The following is a 19835-nucleotide window of genomic DNA, read 5'->3' as shown; positions in this document are numbered from 1 at the left end:
AACTTAAACTTGTGTTTTTGAAGAATTTCATTTTAGAACTCTAAATTGTATAGGGAGCACTGTGTTAGCAATAACACTAAAATATCTGACAGACATGCAACGTGCCTGAAAAACAGGTTCACATGTTGTTCTTCAAAGTTTCAGTAAGAGTTCTTGGTTCTTGGTGAAATTACTGCCAAACCCCAGGCACACTTAGTCTTAAAACCCCAACCCCAGCTTCCTTAACGTAGAAGTAAATCAGAATGAAGCTACTTTCTTGATCTGAATATTTGAAATTTTACCAAAGATTCAAAAGTAGTAAGTAAACCCAAATATCAATATATATCTTGAGTATGTTCCAAGTAAAAAGAGAACAGGATCAAAACAGAAGAAATATTAACTATATGAGGAAAATACATCACATTCTTTTTCCTTGTGGCAGGTACAACTTTATAAATGATAAGCCCTGTGAAAAGTCAGAAGGAGAATTAGAAGAAAAGTGGTACTCACTGATTTTGTAGTTTCTGCAGTCCAATTGAGTGTTTCTCATGTTCCCAAGCTAGCTCATTTTGCACTAACTGGATTCTCTGTGCTGTCTGCCTATCCAGCTCCTCAAAGATCTTACGGTCCATCTCAAACTGCTGCAGAAAGGCAAAAAACCCAGTATCACGTTACCCTGGCTACTGGGTTTTGGTAATAAATATGTGCCAGAGTTCCACACCCATCAACACAATCCTTTGTTTCAGGAGCTATTAGGATCTTCAGAGAGAACCACATTTTTCCCACATGCTTAAATAGCACAAATCCTCAGCTGTGATTCAGAAGTCCCAGCAAATGATACTGTCCTGGGTTCAGCAGTAGCAGTCATTTTTCTCCTTCTTAGTAGCTGGTGCAGTGCTGTGTTTTTGACTTTCAACATGGGAACAGTGCTGATAACACTGATGTTTTTAGTTGTTGCTCAGTAATGTTTATTCTGACCAAGGACTTTCTGAGTCTCATGCTCTGCCAGGGAGGAGGGGAAGCCGGGAGGAACCAGAGACAGGACACCTGTCCCAAACTAGCCAAAGGGGTATTCCATACCACAGCACATCATGCCCACTATATAAACTAGGGGCAGTTATCCAAAAGGGTTAGATCACTGCTTGGTCGGGCTGGGTGTCGGTCAGTGGGTGGTGAGGTGTTGTATTCTCTTCCCTTGTTATTTCCCTTATCATTATTATTATTGGTGGTAGCAGTAGTGGTTTGTGTTATACCTTAGTTACTGGACTGCTCTTATCTCAACCCGTGGGAGTTACATTCTTTTGATTCTCCTCCCCATCCCTGCAGGAGCAGGGGGAGGAAGGGGGGGGGCGGTGTGGAGCTGACAGCTGCATGGTTTCTGAGTGACAGGCTGGGCTTAAATCATGACATATATATTCACAGAGCTACCATAATCCAAAGGGTTGGACACCTTTCGCTCCAACACATCGGGTAGCAACATTTTAGAAGAAGGTACCTGTAAAGGTAAATGAACTTTGTATAAACCAGATGTACCTCTCTGTGCAGTTGCATGTGCTTGGGCAACTTCTGATTCTTTTGAAGAAGAAGAAGAAACTCGTGCCTCAGTGCAATTAACTTCTCTCTTTTCTTTTGCTTTTTCTCTTCAACTTCCTTCATTTTCCGGTCATACTCCTTTCTCTGTTTGACTTCCTCAATGCTGAAAATGCATGATAAAGCACATGGTGTTATTGCAGTAGAAGAGAAGAAAGATACAGCCTTAAACTCCCAATGAACTCAATGGTTCTTAAGGTAACTTCGAAAAGAATCTTTTTCCTGTGTATTTGCACACTCCTGACATCCAGGGGCTTTGACCTTGACCTTTTCTTTGTCTCTGAAGTTAAGAAATTCTCAGAGTACTGTATTTGTATTACTACCACAGAAAAGTAAATTAAATTAATGGAAAGGCTGAAAAAACTTTGTGCGTTAACAAGGAAATGACCCAAATTCAGCGTGATCAACTTCTGTTGGGAGGCAAAAAGAAGTATGTGGTCTGAAGAAAGAGCTACCAACACTTGAAAATCTTTTTTATCATTATCAAAGAATCTCTTACTTGTAGGTATTAGGATCTTCAATGTCTTCAGCAGCCTTCTCCTTCTCAAGACCACTCTGAAATAAAAGCGTTGGTTTGCCTTTAAACAAGCAGTAATAGTTTCAACAGACAATAAAGCTTTTACAAACATTAAGACAGAACTCCCATTGCTTCTCAAAAAAAAACAAAATAAACCCTTATGAACAATATTTTTATATAAGCCTTAAATATCAGATTTTAATGTTTCAAGAAGAAAAAGCAATCCAGTTGGTTTATATGTAAAGGAACTAATGCAGCATAATTCTTAGAGACAAAGAACACAAATCCTACTTCCTTACTATCAACATTAACCATTACATTTCTTGTCCTAACTTCACTAACGTCTTTAGTTCTTTATCCTCCAAACTCAATTCTCTTGTCTCCCCTCACTGCCACGTTGACAAGAGACAACATATCCTGGGCTAATTCCAAGTTATATGTGTAATTATTCTGTTTTGCTTCTGCTGACTGCATAATGGGTTCACAATTATTAGCTGTGAAGAATGACAGATGGTTGGATGCTGCAGTCACACAAACCTTGTTTCCCTAGGCAGTCATGCTCTAGAAAAGGAGGGGGGCCTATCACCCTACAGTGAATACAGTCATCTTAAACTGATCTGTAATTTAACTCTATCAGTTTCAGAGGATTTGTATTTGATTCTTTAAGAATCTCATTAAGCTTAATGAAGATGGAATTTTTAAAATCTTCCACGACTGAAAACTAGAATAGATATTTAAGATACTTTGATAATAGAAAAACTATTAGGATGGTCTTTAAGCAATGTTGCTAGCCTGAACAATAGAAATTGTCCATTAAGATCTTTATATAAAGCTACTGACATACTCAAAATGATAAAACTATATATAGGCTTTATAATTGTCTATTAATCACTATTTGTAATACTAGAGCTAGAGGGTCTGATATCATAGGTTCCAATCATTCACTTAGTTTAAGAAAACAATTTTGAGTCTCTTCTTAGCACTAAAAGTTCTTGTGATACTGGTAAAGAATTCCAACCAGTCACGAACAATTTAACTAAATGACCAAAATTACAATTTCCCCAGCCTCCCTCAACAAGCAACTTTGAAAATGTAGTTACTAACTAATATTAAAAATATTCAGAGTTGAGTTTGTTTTATGTTGACACTTTCAGGATTTTTAAACTGTAGTGAATTTCTATTTCTATTTGAAAATTCGTTGTTCATGATAGCACTTCCTTACTCAAGAGGCCTCACTGCTTCTTTCAAGTTATATTTGCTTAATTCAGGCACTGAAGAGATTTTTTAAAAATTCAATAACATCTGAACATTTTCAGTGATGGAGTTGGCAGCACTCTCTTCTTGTGTAATATCAGTAGGACTGTTACTGAGTTCCAGTGTCATCTGTTCAAACATGCTAAAGGTGATGAGCTCTACATTAAATACAGAACACCTGTAGAATGATTACTACTAATGCTGTCCAAGAGTGGTAGAGCAACAGGATTGGCATCATGCTGTGCTATTTTGCAGATTTTAAAAATCCAGCTTGCAGATCCAACTAGATGCTCTGAGAAACTACACATTTGGTATTCTCCAACATTATTTTGGCAATCCTGGGGTAACGGTTGGACTTGATGGTCTTAAAGGTCTTTTCCAACCTAGTTGATTCTATGATACTATGACTCTACGATTATTTATAGAATCCCCAGCCAGAGCAGAATCATAGAATCATAGAATAGTTAGGGTTGGAAAGGACCTTAAGATCATCTAGTTCCAACCCCCCTGCCATGGGCAGGGACACCTTACACTAAATCATATCACCCAAGGCCTCGTCCAACCTCGTCTTGAACACTGCCAGGGATGGAGCATTCACAGCCTCCCTGGGTAACCCATTCCAGTGCTTCACCACCCTAACATACTTTATTGGAGTTAAATGCAAGACAAGTATTAAGTATGACAGACTCTTGTGGTTCTTTCATTCTAGGAATGTGCATGAATACACCTTTGAGTAGGAAAAGATTAGTACAATATTACATTTGAATAACACATGCTATGTTTATTTGGAGAAAACCACAAAGCATCAGGAAGGCAGAATGCAGTCATAGTACCTGTTTATTAGGGAATGTTTTGCAAGAGGTACTCTTCTAAACTGGGAAACCTCAGCTTTCACTATGAAACATATATGATGCCAAATAACTACATTTTGCCTATCTATCTGGAGTATTTTCACAGTAAATAGGCCTAATTCTGTGAAAGAGGGTATCGACTTACCCTAGGAGAGGGGATTTTGGCTTTTAGCTCTTTCTGAACATCCTCTCGAGACAAGATGTCAAAAGTAAAAATGTTTCCATCTCCACCGCAGGTAATCAGAAACCTATCATCATAACTAGAACAGATTCCCTGGATTTGACCATAATCATTGTCATGTACACTGAAGGACCAGTATTCCTTCAGGGTATCTGCTGAGATGTCTTTATCTTGGAGAGAATAAGCACGCAGTGAGCCATTCTGCATCCCACAGAACATCCATACTCCGCTGGTACTGTCAAATAAGCAACATAACAAGTGAGGACACAGCCCAAAACATGAAACTTGAAAAGAGCTAATCTAGCTTAGTAAATATAGCTTTCCCAAGTTTGTAAGCTAGGAGGAAAATATTTGGATCATTTCAAGTATGTATGATACAACTACGAATTTGTTTTCCAGCTGAGTGCTCTGGAATGTTCCAGCACTTGCTGGGTACCGTGGAACTGATCTCAGCCCTGAATTGGGCAGGGTAGCAGACACCAGGTTCAGAGCTAGAAAAGCAGATTTCCCCCCCTGCTCTCCATCCACTAGAGATGGTGATGAATGCAGCCAGCTGTAGATTAAAGCCTGAACTAAACCTACCTCCTTAGATAGAGAATATGCCTAGCCTTACAGGCAACTTAACACTGGAGTCTGAAAATTGTTCAGCCTTTTCATCTGTACAGTTCACAGTGTATTCTTTGCACAGGAGAGATGGACTGATACCTCCTTGTTCTCCTCAAGGGAGGACTTTGTCCTCTCTTTGCTAACCACAAAAAAGAATTGCTCTTCTGGTGATCACAGTTTGCAGAGACTTCTAATGGTTCTCCTGGAGTTCTACAATCCAGGATGTTTGAGTCCTAATCAATACTTAGAAATCGGATGTTTGCATCTCTGAAGGGCTTTTTAAATTATTCTGTCAGACACAGTACTCACTGTGTCCATTAGGAATTTTAAGTGAAACTTATTGCCTGAAAAAACAGAGAAAGTTCCTGCATACTAGAGTTAAGCCACAATTAAAAAAGTGACAAAGCAGTGTACCCTCCTCCCTTCTAAGTTCAACTTCATCAAGCTTTATCACAAAGCTGTTGCACTACAATATTTTACCAGAAGAAGATTTGGTGGATGGGATTGTTGTCGGTGTCCTCCATAGGAATCACTTCAAAGGGTTCATCTTTCCTATCTTCAGGGTCTTCTTGGTCATCATGTGAGAATTCACAATGATAGAGGAACCCTGAGTCATACCCACCCTGAAGAAGAAAAGGACCACAAAGAAATGGTAACAAAAGAACACTGCACAACTGTCGTAGTTTAAACCCAGTCAGGTAACTCGTTCACTCACCCCCCCCCCTTCTTTCCCTCCCCCTACTCCCGGAGGGACGGAGAGGAGAATCGAAAAGAATGCAACTCCCACGGGTTGAGATAAGAACAGTTTCGTAACTAAGGTATAACACAAATCACTACTGCTACCACCAATGATAATAATGATAAAGGAAATAACAAGGGAAGAGAATACAGCACCTCACCACCCGCTGACCGATAACTCGCCCCCCAAGCCCGACCAAGCTCCGACCGATACCTCCTCCAACCCTGCAGTCTCTCAGCCCTTCCGGCTAACTCCCAGTTACATCCTGGGCATGACGTGCTGTGGTATGGAATACCTCTTTGGTCAGTTTGGGTCAGGTGTCCTGTCTCTGCTTCCTCCCGGCTTCCCCTCCTCCCTGGCAGAGCATGAGGCTCACAAAGTCCTTGGCCAAACCAAAACATCACTATCAGCTCTGTTCCCGAGCTGAAAGTCAAAACACTGCACTGCACCAGCTACCAAGAAGGAGAAAAATGACTGCTACTGCTGAACCCAGGACATTATCCACCCCTTATTCCATACCATTCACGTCATGCTCAGATCCCACATTTTCAATATACCATCACTCTTATCTCAGTGCACTCTTATCTTAGTGCATGGACCAGTCCCTATAAAGCTGCTGAGTCCATCTGGTCCATGATGTCAGGCTCCATCTCTTGTAACAGTCTTCCAGAGCAGGAGAGACTGTGTGCAGTGTTCACACTCGTGAATAATCTGGGCAATAGTGTCCATTGCTAGGTCCACCCCTCGATCATGAGTCCATCTCTGTGTTGCATCTCTGCTCTGATGGCCTGAAGTGCCATGGGCCCACCAGGCTTAAAATAATTCACTGTCCCCTTCAGCAGTCTCTGCAGCTTGTTGCTGGGGACTCCATACAGCTGCCTTCCATCTCCGACGCTTCCAAAGCACTGGAGGGGCCCAGTGGACTAGATACTTGCCCATACTGTCACACACACCCTGCCACTCATGACTGTCCAGCCTTGGGGAAAATCTCCTGGTCCTCCTACATCCTTTTCTAACCCCAGACAAGACCCAAACCTGACTCTGCTTAACTTTCGAGATCAGACAAAATGGTTGTGGGTAGAACACAGTCTGTGTGTGTGCCAACATGCTGATCCCCATCACAATCAGCAGGCAGGTCCCAAGGGTACCCAAAGGCCATTCAAAACCTTCAGAACTCTCTAACGATGCTGCTGTACTTGTCACTGGGGCTGGTGTAGCTGCTGTGCTTGCCGGCTCTCCCACCGCCAGCTTCTCTTTTCCTGAGTCCAGCTCTTCCTCCTCTGCCTTGCTGGGAAATGCTGCGTGGTCTCCTGCATCCTCCTGGGGCTCGGCGGGCGGCTTCCGGGGGATGCTCTCGGCCGTCGCAGGGCTGGGCTCCTCCGCGGGGCTCGGCTCCTCCGCGGGGCTGGGCTCGGGCACCGGGCTCGGCTTGGCCGCGGGGCTCGGCTCCTCCACCGCCTTCTCCGTCTGCTCGGCAGCCGCCTCCTTCCTCTCCTCGACCGCCCCGACCTCCTCCACCGGCAGCCGTCCCCTCGCGGCCTCCGGCCCCGCTCCCGCCGCCGCTTGGTTCCCGGGGCCGCTCTCCCGGGCCGGTTCGGCTGCCGCCGGCTCCCGGGACCGCTCCCCCTCGGCTCCCCGCAGCCTCACGAAGATGGAGAGTAGGGTGAGGGCCAGGACGGTGAAGAGCAGCCGGACAGCCAGGTACAAGTCCACGGCCACGTCCGTTCCGCCCTGCTGCTGGAGCCCGCCTGTATTACAAGCCATTGCCATAAAGCACAGTGAGACAAGAACCTTAGCCCAGGCCCCACACTTGATAAACACTAACACAGCAAATACCGGCTCTAAGTAAGTTACAACATTCTGAAGCTGTGAGATCAACAAGAACAACTCTGAGAGCCAATAAATCAGCATTGTGACGAGTGACTATTAATCCGGTCAGATCTGTTGTTATCTCAACCCTTCGTGCCCCACGTTGGGTGCCAAAAAGAACTGTCGTAGTTTAAACCCAGTCAGGTAACTCGTTCACTCACCCCCCCCCCCTTCTTTCCCTCCCCCTACTCCCGGAGGGACGGAGAGGAGAATCGAAAAGAATGCAACTCCCACGGGTTGAGATAAGAACAGTTTAGTAACTAAGGTATAACACAAATCACTACTGCTACCACCAATGATAATAATGATAAAGGAAATAACAAGGGAACAGAATACAACACCTCACCACCCGCTGACCGATAACTCGCCCCCCAAGCCCGACCAAGCTCCGACCGATACCTCCTCCAACCCTGCAGTCTCTCAGCCCTTCCGGCTAACTCCCAGTTACATCCTGGGCATGACGTGCTGTGGTATGGAATACCTCTTTGGTCAGTTTGGGTCAGGTGTCCTGTCTCTGCTTCCTCCCGGCTTCCCCTTCTCCCTGGCAGAGCATGAGGCTCACAAAGTCCTTGGCCAAACCAAAACATCACTACCAGCTCTGTTCCCGAGCTGAAAGTCAAAACACTGCACTGCACCAGCTACCAAGAAGGAGAAAAATGACTGCTACTGCTGAACCCAGGACAACAACTGATCATGTAAATTCAATTTTCAGAGTAATTCTTCCTTTCTTAAGGAGCTACAATAGGTTGGAAAATGTTACTTCCAAATATCTAGAGACCCTATTTACCCACAGAGAAAAATCTATCGTGATCACTGGCATTACAAGCCAGCCTACCAATATGTTAAAATTCTACCTTCTATTTGTTAGGGAACAGTTTAGTCTTTTTGACCATTCAGGCATCACCAAGAAGCATAACTACAGGAAATTTACTGAACAATCTGAATTGGAATGACACTATGGGTTTACTTCATAAAGATCGCTGAATCTATTAAGTATGAAGGGAATTCAATGTCCTAGAAATGGCAGGTTTCAAATAATCAGTTTTCTAAGTCAGCCACATGTGAAGAGAAGGTTGCCACATCTTGCAATCCTACCAACATGAAATAAAAATTGATTTACCAAGGAAAGCCAAAATTTTCCTGGTGCTGAATAAAACCCACACAGGATGGGACTGGGTTCCTCTGGTATGTAGATAGACGGCAATGGCTCTTCTTCGGGTTCCTTTTCAGCTTCTTCTTCTATCTTGTTTCCCATCTCCTGTTGCTGCCTTATCCATTCAAGTTTTGCTTTTTCCTTCTCCTCTTTTTTTTTCTCTCTCAGTGCAATTTCTTCTTCCAGCTATTTCAACAAGCAGAGAAACACAAAGACACAAAAACAAGGCACTCAATGCACTATTGACCAGAGGAGTCTCATAGGTGAAATCCAAGCTGGTTCTGGCATTATATATACTGAGTATCTAGAGAAATCTGTTTTCTATCAACTAAGCAGACATTAACCAGATTTCATGAGATTCTCCAGTGGAACATCCCCATTTTCCTCCTCCAAAGTATTTTAAAATCATGGCCCTTTGAAACAGAAACCATTCTGCATAAGAAGCAGACTTCAGCATTTCCTCAAAGAGATTATTCCCAATATTAACCACTACTAGCATACTACTTCTGCAGAACTCCTAAGCCCTGTCCTATGCCTGCCCAGAAGACAGTAAAACACTGGAAAGCTGAACTCAGATTCCCAAGTTCTAGAGCATCATTGATGTAGAGTGAAAGAAAGAAGCTGTTACAGACTTTGGTTCTTCTGAAAAATGAAGGGAAGACATTTGCAGATGTATAAAACTTTTAAAACCCCCTTTCCATTCATGCCTACTTTAGCATTAACAAACACCAAACATTCTCGAACAGGATCTTCCCAAGAAGACATTAGATGGAAAAATCATAGAGAAAGGTCTGGAAAGGATCTCAAAAGAGCATTCTTCTGCCTGAAAGCAGAATCAGCTGAACCTTAGGACTGATCTGCTAAAACTTTCATGCTATGAGAACTCTATAGCCTATGCAAACTATTTCAGTGCTTCACCACCCTTACTGTTAGAAATCTTTCATAGAGTCATATGATTATAGAATGGTTTGGGTTGGAAGGGATATTAAAGATTATCTCGTTCCAACCCCCCTGTCATGGGCAGGGGCACCCTCCACTAGACCAGGTTGCTCAAAGCCTCATCCAGCCTGGCTTTCCTTACATTTTATCCAAAATATCCATGTTGTGATTTATTAATTACTGATCTATTCTTAGAAGAAAAGGAGACCAATTAATATTCTTTCTCCCTGTAGAAGCCTTTTCTATTTTTAAAATTTATAGTGTTTCCCAAAAATATTTTTCTTTTGACTGAAAAAGAAAAAACACAAAAAAAATACCACAAAACCCCCCTAAAAAAAAATTAAAAAAAGCAACCGCCCCCCCACCCCCCCCCTCAAACCCTACAAAATTCCATGCGCATTCGTTTACTGTTTCTTTATATATGTATGCTACCTTTGTGATCATTTCTGTGGTTCTTTCTGTGAGGGAATCCCCAAGAAGTCTTTCCCTCTAAATGCAGTTTATAGAGAAGCCAGAGAAATCACAGTTAAGAACAGAACGAGGGAGGCTGTTGGACTGTGGTGGACTGAACATGGGACTGACAGCCTGCTCACTGGGTTTCTACTCCTGAACTTAACATCAGCTTGCTTTTTAATTTCACAAATTAAACTAGCTGAGAGCCGCCATAATTCTTTTCTTTTGGTCCCACATAGAGTCATGGAATCACAAAATGGTTTGGGTTGCAAGGGGCCTTAAAGATCATCCAGTTCCAACTCTCCTGCTACGGGCAGGAACATCTTCCACTAGACCAGGTTCCTCAAAGCACCATCCATCCTGACCTGGAACACTAGCAGGGATGACCTTCTAAAATGCTAGTTCTCATATAGAAATAAAACACACACCTTTAAAATTATTACATTTTAAAAAAACAGAAATTGCTGAAAAAAATTATATATGTTTCACATTTGCCTCAATGTGGTCACATGTGTGTTTTATGACTGTTCAAAGGAATTTCATACAGGGCTAACATCAAGCACAAGAAACATACTTCTTGTGAAAATTACCAAATGAAAACATTTTGAGAACTAATTTGCTGTATTATTTTTCCTTTTCACAAATGTTATTTTCTAATTATATTCAAAATTCACATCATGTTCTCAGTGTGTTGTACGTTCTATTTGAATAGATAAATAACAATTTATTTCACATGTTGAAACTCAGCCAAAAATGGACCCTACCTGGCCTTCCCCTTTAAGAAGCTTAGTAAAAAATCCTATGATGAATACAGAGACTGAAAACGTTTATGCATAGTTCTGTCTTCTGGCACAATGAAGAACATGAAATTCCATCACAGGAGATTTCTTTACCTTGATTCGGGATTTAATACTATAAAAATGGAAGTACTGCATCGGCAGGTTCTTTAGTTGATAGGTGGATGCTGTATTATGTTCATTAGGGACCGGGACAGGAACCTGAAGAACAAAGCCATTCTCACAAAGGATGAGCAGTGTGTTCTGCGCCTGTACAAAAACACAAGTACAGAGCAGATGTATACATGCAATTGAGAGAAATGGGAAAAAGTCAGAAGATACAGAGGCACAAAGCCCAGCTCCAGCCAGGAGGCGTTAACTTTAGCTGTGCTCTTATTTTAATGGGCGCTTTTGCATAAACATTAGAAATCAGGGAGCTGCCTTTATGCTGTGTATTCTTGGCAAAGGTAAGGAATTGAAGAAATCCTTGCAATGTACAAAACAGCTACCATTCTGACACTGCATAGCTTGGAAACAACATGATGGTATTTTGGGAGTTTGGTTAAATTAAAAATGGATCTGACCCAAGGTAGGAACTGAGGGTTTGGGTTGATCATTGTTCAGAAGTTCATATGTTTCTGTAGTAATAAAACCTTTATATGTTCAACACTGGGCTCAAAACCTTGCCTAATGCTATTTAGCTTTGAGTTTGTTCTTTGCTGGTATCTGCTGGGCCTTTAAAATGCAAAGTTATAAAGTATGTGTGAGGGGAGGGTAATTATTATTTAGTGTTTTGAGATTTTAAAAGGCAGGTCTGCAGTTTTAATTTTCATAAGCTATCTATCTAGAGAATGAGAGGCTTATTTTATCTGACCTATCACTAAAAACATGCAAAGAGGGACTATTACGAGTTGCTACGGAAACCTTAACTAGGAACTATATAGGTCTTGTGTTTGTAAAATCTCAGCCTTACAAATGCACTCATTAAATGTATAGCATTTAATCACCAAGGTGGTTTTTTTAAAGAGAAAAAAAAAAGTAGTTTAACACTAAGATGCTTGTACTCTGTTTAATAAGTGTTCATATTTAGCAGTGGAGACCAGATACTGGTGGACAAAGTTACTAAGGCAGAATCTAACATACCAAAGACAGGATTGGTACTTTTTCTAGTTAGTAGAAGTACCTTGTCCTTAATGAAAGGACTCAAAATACAACTGTCAGATCAAGATCTATCATTCCTGCAGTAAGACAAAGCTCATACTAGCAGGAGTTCTTCTGGTAACAGTTTTTATCAGTTCCCATGAATGAGAAATCATAGCTACATTTTGCCACTGCGCACCTGTATTTCATATCTTGCTGGCCACTTTGTCAGCATCTAAATATGACAAACAATCTTCCCTCAAAATAAGAATACTGGATCAACCAAAATTTCATATGTTACTCTAATCTTATAAAACTTTTCAAATATTAACAAGAATCTACTTGAATATGTCACTGACACACTTCAAAGGCAGAGTGTGAATTCCAAAAAGCACCCAAAAGCTTTCTCGATGTGGTCCAGAAGCTTTGCAAAAGCCTGTTTTAATACAGACAAGAGGCACAGGCAATAAAGCATGAAGAACTCTTTTGTTAAAGAAGACTAAGACCTTCCAAAAGCTAAGGCACATGCCTGTTTCTTCAAGGCAGGAACTCAAAAAAAACTGAGCAAAACTTTATAGTTTGCATATGTTTCCACTCTTTATTATCCAAACTCCAAAACAAATCCAAAGTGACTAAACTAGATATAGCTGCACAGAACCTATCTGTCATGCTGAAGCAGCATGAAGAACAAAGTTAGCAAAGCATCTTTTGCATTGTCTGTAGATAACATGGCTATGGTCATGGATCTTCATCTATTTTCATTTGAAGTTCTTTTCAAAATGATGTTTTAATGCAGTAGGGAAGGAAAGAAAACAAACATGCATTACTCACATGAGAAGGTGGAGACCACTGTAATGCCTGCACAGGCCCCGGGACACAGATGAATCCAATTGGCTTGTATTCATCTTCAACAGCAAAAAAGAAAACAGTTTTGTCTTTACTCTGAGGAAAAAAAAAATAAAAAAACAAAACAATCATGACTGAATCAAAGCTTGACTAAAAATTCAGAAGACTGCAAGCACTTTATGACAAACACATACTTCCAATGTTTTGCAGCTCGAGAGGGATACTTACAAATGCCTTGGAACTTAGAATTGGATTTCTCTGATTACAGGGAGGAAATAAAAATCCTGCCCAGCTTGCTCCAGGGCTCTGAATGCACCCATAGCACTTAAATCCCCCTTGACAGGACAAGGGGGAATGGATTTAAGCTGAAAGAGGGCAGATTTAGATGAGATATTAGGAACAAAATTCTTCACTATGAGGGTGGTGACACACTGGCACAGACTGCTCGGAAAAGCTGTTGCTGCCCCATCCCCGGAAGTGTTCAAGACCAGGTTAGATGGGGCTTGGATCAACCTAATCTAGTGGAAGGTGTCCCTGCCCACGGCAGGGGACTGGAATTGGATGATCTTTAAGGTCCCTTCCAACCCAAACTGTTCTATGGTTAATTACCCTCATGGGCTTCACGTGGCATCCCCAGCCATGTGCTTTCTGTCCCTTGTCCAGGGAGCTCCTTTAAAGCTCAAGCTCAGGACCATTTTTTCAGGTAAGACAGCACAGGCTGATTTCCCCAGATAACAAGGAATCCAGAACTGGTGCACAACATGATGCATAGCCGTGTAAATCCTGCATTAAGTGAACTGCACGGTCATTCAGCTCAAGGAGCATGTTAATTGCAAAAGCACTGAGCATGGCTAAAGTCTAGATTTTAAAGAGAGAGACCACATTGACTGGAAATCATCTCAAAGACTAGCAGGCACACTGACAAACCAACTGGTTGATTCTGTTGTATGGCCAAGCAGTGCTGAGTAGCAGCTGGATTGCAGTCAAGGTGGTGTACAAACCAATTTGTTTTTACTAATTTCAAGATACTCCTAAACTAATTCCAAAATGAACCAAATCCATCTTCGAAGGGGATTACAGAATTCACACTAAACAGTCCGGTAACTCACAAAATTAATTGTATGGATTGCATGGTTGCTTTCCTTTGGAAAACAAATGTGAGAACAGACACTTCCCCCAGCACTGCAGAGAACTAGAAGCAGCAATCAACACAGTAACAGAAATGTAACAGTGTTGTCAGTAAACAAACTTTACCTTATCTCTTTAAATAATCTCTATGTTTGTGGCCTAATAAAAATAACCAAAAGAATTAATGCATACCCCTGTGGCAAGCACAGCTCCATTTCGCTCATATGCCAGGGCTGTAACTGCAGCAGCATGAGGTTTGAGAGCTTTTTTCAGATTTAACTCTGCACTCCCTGTTCCTGCAGTAACGGGCAGTCCTTTGGGATCATAAACTTCAATTATGCGGAAGACGCCATCTTCAAACCCCACAATAATTAGACTTCCTTTAGGATTTACCTTTGAGTGGAAGAATGAAGAAAAAAAATCAGTCTACATCCAAAAGCTTAGAACAAGAATCTGTATGGCACATGCTCTGGCGTTAACCTGTAACTCATCGTATACGGAAGTGCTGCTAAAGCATAAAGGTCGTCTCATACATGGGCAATGTTGTTTATTCTCTCTAATATACTACTGTAAATAGAGTTGGAGGACTGGGAGTTATTTTTTGGTTTGGATTAGTTTTGGCCTTTACTGATAACATACCATTGAAACTGGAAATGTGAACAAGTGGATGTGGCTGTAATTCATACTGATATACAAATATATATGTATCAGAGTCACAGAATCATTAGGGTTTGAGGGGACCTCTGAAGATCAACTAGTCCAATCCCCCTGTCAAGGTAGGGCCACCACAGGAGATTACACAGGAATGTGTCCAGAAGGGTTTTGAATGTCTCCAGAGCAGTAGATTCCACAACCTCCCTGTGCAGACTGTTCAGTGCTCTGCCACCCTCAACATAAATTCTTCCTCATGTTGAGGTGAAACTTCTCATGGTTTAGTTCATGGCCATTGCTCCTCCTGCTGTCACTGGACACCACTTGAAAGAGTTTGGCATCATCCTTCTGACACCTGCCTTTAAGATACTTATATACATTAATGAGATCCCTTCTCAGTCTTCTCCAGACTGAACAGGCCAGCTCCTGCAGACTCTCCTCATAAGAAAGATTCTCCAAACCCTTGATCATCCTTGTGGCCCTTCACTGGACCCTCTCCAGTAGCTCCTTGTCTTGTACTGAGGAGCCCAGAACTGGACACAGTACTTCAGATGTGGAACTCAAAAAAGGAATTATTGTATTACCCTGAATATAATACTGGGCATTGAATGTGGGTATAATTTTTGAAGAGGTGAGGACACAGACTTGGGTCTGGATGTCCTATGTATAGTGCAGTTGTCAACAGGGACAGCTAGTTGAAATGGAAAGAGGAGGCTATGGAGTCTTTATCACAGACCCTGTAGGTAAGCCAATTGCAAAGAGTGTAGACAGGCTTGAATTGAGAGAGAACAGTTAACAGAAATAGGCCTGTGTTTCAGCTGGGCTTGCAGATTTAGCTGATATTAGCCATACATGGTAGTCTCTTGAAGTGATTTACAAGCTGAGCCAGCTCCAAACATAGCACAGGTCAATATTAATAAACACCACAAATGAGAGCAGAAGATTTCTGTGTGAAGAGATGAGAGTGAATGGTTAAGCTCTGTGAGCAATTGGCAAAAGTACGATCTTAGGGTACAAAAAAGGTTATTGTTCAGAAGGGAGCTAGGGGTAACTGTCTTCCCATTATCTGGGGAGATCAGACCGTGATGTCTTATCTTAAAAAGCACCTCTGTAATAAACAGGTGCATGATAGCATTGCTCAGTAAATGATCAAGAGGAGTCACTCACAGACCTCAAATTTATGGATCTGCATTTGACTCCGTTAATTCTGTATCTCTTTACGAAGGAGCAAACACTCCAGATGTGCCTTCCCAGTGTTGAGTGAAGAGGAAGGATCGCCTCCCTCAAGCAGATGATAACACCCTTCCCCAGCTCAGGAAGTTGTTGGATTTGTTTGGGTGCATCACTGGCTCATGGTTAGCTTGGTGACTCCCAGGATCCTTCTCTGCAGAACTGATTTCCAGCTGGTGGACCTCCAGGCACTCCTGGTGCCTGGGATTATTCCTACCCAGATGCAATACTTTGTGTTTTCCTTCACTGAAATTACTGAGATTCTCCTCAGCCCAATTCTCCAGCCTGTTCAGATCCTCCTGAATGCCAGCACAACCCTCTAGAGTACCAGCCTCTCCTCTCAGTTTGGTATCATCTGTGAACATGCTGAGGAACTCTGTTCCAGTGTCCAGGTAATTAATGAAGTATACTGGCACCCACCATCACCCGTAGCGTATATCTCTACAGACTTGCCTCTAACTGGACTGTGTTGAGTTACCACTCCCTGAATCCCAGCCATTTGGACAGTTTTAAATCCATGTCACTGTTCACTTATTTAGCCTGTATGCTGTTAGCTTGCCTATGAGGACATTATGGTATACAGATGCTTCAAATTATGTTGGATGAATTTTTCTTAGATTAATATCACAAATTTTCAAATACATTTGAGTACATTAAGCTATGTGTAAGTATCTAATGGGATCTTAAATGCAGCTAGATTGATTTTTCAGATTGTGTTTAGTACCAACCTTTGTAAAACTAAATTGAGTCAGTTTTGTAATGGTGTACAATTTACTGTGGCAGTCAGCTTACTTCTTGAATGTATAGGTCATTACCTAACAGCATCCCTGAAAGTCTGTATGACCAGGATTATAATTCTAACAGCACTGTCCCAATGTTACCCTTACTTTGGAAATTCAAGTAAGCACCTTGCTCCATGAATTTGCTTATAATGAACGGACCAGTGTCTAGTTATGTTGCTTCAAGAACATAACTAGATGCTATTTTAATTTAAATTAGCAAATATGTCTGAAGGTGATAGACTCCACACTCCACAAATGATCAGTCCTGGCAACAGTTTTTTATGATTTATCTCCAAATGTTTGTGGATTGCCTGGGCTGTCATTTCAAAATGTGTTACTGACTCATGTTAATTGACAGTTACTCTGAGTGGGTTAAATAGAAGCTGTTAGTCTATAAACTATTTCCTGGGACTGCACACTGAGATCTGATTTTCAAATCTGGGAAAAACACAAAATAGGATACCTGATAATCCACAGTAAAGTCAAACCGTGCACGTACTATATACATTCATACTACTCCACAAGTGTACATATACATACTATAGTAAATTCCACCACAGCCTAACAGCGACATCTTTAAGGTCTTGTGTAGCAAGCAACTTTCTTGCTGCTGGCAGGCTCATAGGCCCCTATGGGGTTTTGTTAACACACGAGCAAAAACTCACAACACGAGGTGCCCATGTCAGTGCTGTTCCTCCTTGTTTGAACTGCATTTCACTCAGTTGTCTGTTGCTGATGAAATCATAGATACGCACAGATCCTGTGTGGAAAGGAGACACCTGCAATGTCACTTACATGTTAAGATTTATGGAGAAATGTTTATTCATTTGAATTCAAAGCTGGATAGAATGTTATTAATTTTTCTCTCCAACTATCAAATGCCCTCCTGGAAAGACATGATTGACAGTTAAGAGTGCCAGAGCTAGCATGGTGCTCATGAATAAAACATAAGGTTTCTTCACCCATTAACTTACACACTCCCAAGAGTCGTCAGGGCTAAGAGTTGTAATGAGAAGTCCCTTGCTGACCACCATCTGTAGTTTTCAAGTAATCACAGAACTGTAGCGTACTGTAAGGAAAATCTGTACTGACAACACAGGAAAAGGTGATATACTACTACTTGGTATTGCTCAGGGAGGAATATATTTAAATGGATGAAAATGGGAGATTGTCCAAAGAAAGATTTCACCAGAGGTGAAATTAATAGATTCATACACACACACACTGGTCTGCATGAAATTCCATTCCAGCTGGCATATATCCTAAGTGTCATTCGCTCAACAGATAGTAGCTTGTCTTCAAGCTAGAAGAGCATGGACATTGCACAACACAGACAAATGAGGAGCTACTGCTGACAAGACTTAAGTTAAAGACCTTGTAGCATGTTCTGAGAAGTGTAAATAACATTGTTAATGTTGTGGCCGGTGATGGTTCTCTCAAAGCATGATAAAGTTACCTGTGAGATGGCTACTTTTCAATATTTGCATGTTAAATAAACATGTCTGTAACTATGTTAGCTGTTGCTGAGAGCACGATAGCTGTTGCATTTTCTAAGGAAGCCACAAATAGTATTCACAGACTTACACTATGGTACAGATGTATATAATTCCTTACAAAACAAAAATCCCAACACTTATCGATCCAGAGCCCTGAATACAAATGCTGTTATTCAAACCAAATGTCTCATCTTGTAAGCCATTCCCTCAGAACAAACAGAATTGACAAAGTTTCCCATTAAAAACTTCTCTTGTTCAAATGCCAGGCTTTTAAAATTAAGCAGTCTTAATGAATTACTTCAAAACATTAATGATTTGTATTAACTAGAACTGATCCCAGGAATAATAATTTTCTGCCAAGTGACTTTTCAAGAACAAATACACAACTTCAATTCAAAACAGAATAGTTCCAAACCAAATATCATTGCTCTTCAAAAACAGAAATTACACTGCTATGAGAGGAAAGGAATAGTGTCCTTTTGACTTACGGTCAAGAGCAGTGGTGGCCAAAAGGTATGTGATGGGAGAGACACTCATGGCCTCAATCCTTCCAGAGTGAAAGGTAAACAGGCACTCTGGATCTTGGGTCTGCAGTGCACAAGAGAAGAACAGAAATTCTGTTACATTCTAGAGCTGGTATCACCAGCTATAGTATTAGCAAGTAAATGTGCAGCAAGCCTGGAGAATCTAGGCAGGTGCTGTTTGTGTGAACAAAATTTGGCATGAATAAGGTACCTATATGCAATTTTTGCAATTCTTGTTTGTTTTGTTTTGTTTTTTAATGAAATGTTCATAAGAAGATTATGAGAAAAATTAGTGTAGGAAGATTAAGTTAATTTAAAATGTCATCATTTTATATGCAAAAATAAAGGGGAATGCCTTTCATTAAGAGGTTTCAGGCTTGGAATTAGTATTTTTAACACAGAATTGTTGCTCTGAACACAAAAAAAAAAAATGCTCTAAAGCCTAGGAATTATGCTATGTGGGAAATAATTTCATCATTCAAAGAATTCTAGGTTTTGTTATGCAATTTTGATATTCGCTTTTACAGTATGCTTCATAAATCTTTTATGTATCATGAAATTCTTGGAATACGATTTTACCTGTTGCCACAGGCAAAGTTTCAGGAATCAAAACTCAATTTTATTTTTCTTTTATAATCCTGCACAATCATTATAATAAATAACATTATGAAAATACATTTTTAAGGGGAAAAGAAAAAAAAAAAAATCTGTTTGAACACTAACATTTTTAACTGTGCAGCTTCATAAAACACAAACTTCCCTGCAGATGTATAATTAAAGAACTTACTGCAAAGGAAGTGAAGAAATCAAAAGAAAGAAAAAAACAAACTGCCAAGCTTACCGTATTTGAAAAAGTCAAATCCAGCTTCCAGATTGCTCCATTGGTATCCTGAAGAAGAAAAAATATAACATGTAACTTGGATATTTTCAAACTCAATTTGGAAATAAAAACGCCCACAGCAACTCCTTAAAAAGTCCTTAATGATTATCATTGTGAAATTGAAATGACTAAATGTGATGACATTGGTCCTATTCATCAGTCCAGGATAACAGAACTTGGACAATACCTTTTGACAGTATCATAGAATCATAGAACAGTTTGGGATGGAAGGGACCTTCAAAGGTTATCTA

General features: G+C 40.9%; 1 protein-coding gene across 1 annotated transcript in view; it reads right to left on the bottom strand.

Moving 5' to 3' along the window:
• Positions 1-19835, bottom strand: part of CFAP44 (cilia and flagella associated protein 44) — a 57132-nt gene that overhangs the window by 16763 nt on the left and 20534 nt on the right. Inside the window, exons 10-21 of the mRNA XM_061453820.1 lie at positions 19546-19593; positions 18669-18768; positions 17350-17444; positions 14214-14414; positions 12879-12989; positions 11025-11177; positions 8707-8925; positions 5459-5601; positions 4337-4607; positions 2069-2124; positions 1513-1675; positions 490-620 (exon numbers count right to left, since the gene is read on the bottom strand). Coding sequence (XP_061309804.1) covers positions 490-620; positions 1513-1675; positions 2069-2124; positions 4337-4607; positions 5459-5601; positions 8707-8925; positions 11025-11177; positions 12879-12989; positions 14214-14414; positions 17350-17444; positions 18669-18768; positions 19546-19593 — 1691 coding nt within the window. The remainder of the gene's footprint in view (positions 1-489; positions 621-1512; positions 1676-2068; positions 2125-4336; positions 4608-5458; positions 5602-8706; positions 8926-11024; positions 11178-12878; positions 12990-14213; positions 14415-17349; positions 17445-18668; positions 18769-19545; positions 19594-19835) is intronic.

The sequence above is a fragment of the Pezoporus flaviventris genome, unplaced genomic scaffold (genome assembly GCF_033815535.1).
Source record: "Pezoporus flaviventris isolate CSIRO_AGI_PZ_B2104156 unplaced genomic scaffold, CSIRO_AGI_Pfla_v1 ptg000015l, whole genome shotgun sequence".
Taxonomy (NCBI): Eukaryota; Metazoa; Chordata; class Aves; order Psittaciformes; family Psittacidae; genus Pezoporus; species Pezoporus flaviventris.
Note: the sequence above shows the minus strand (reverse complement) of the source record. Positions and strands in the feature narration are given on the sequence as shown.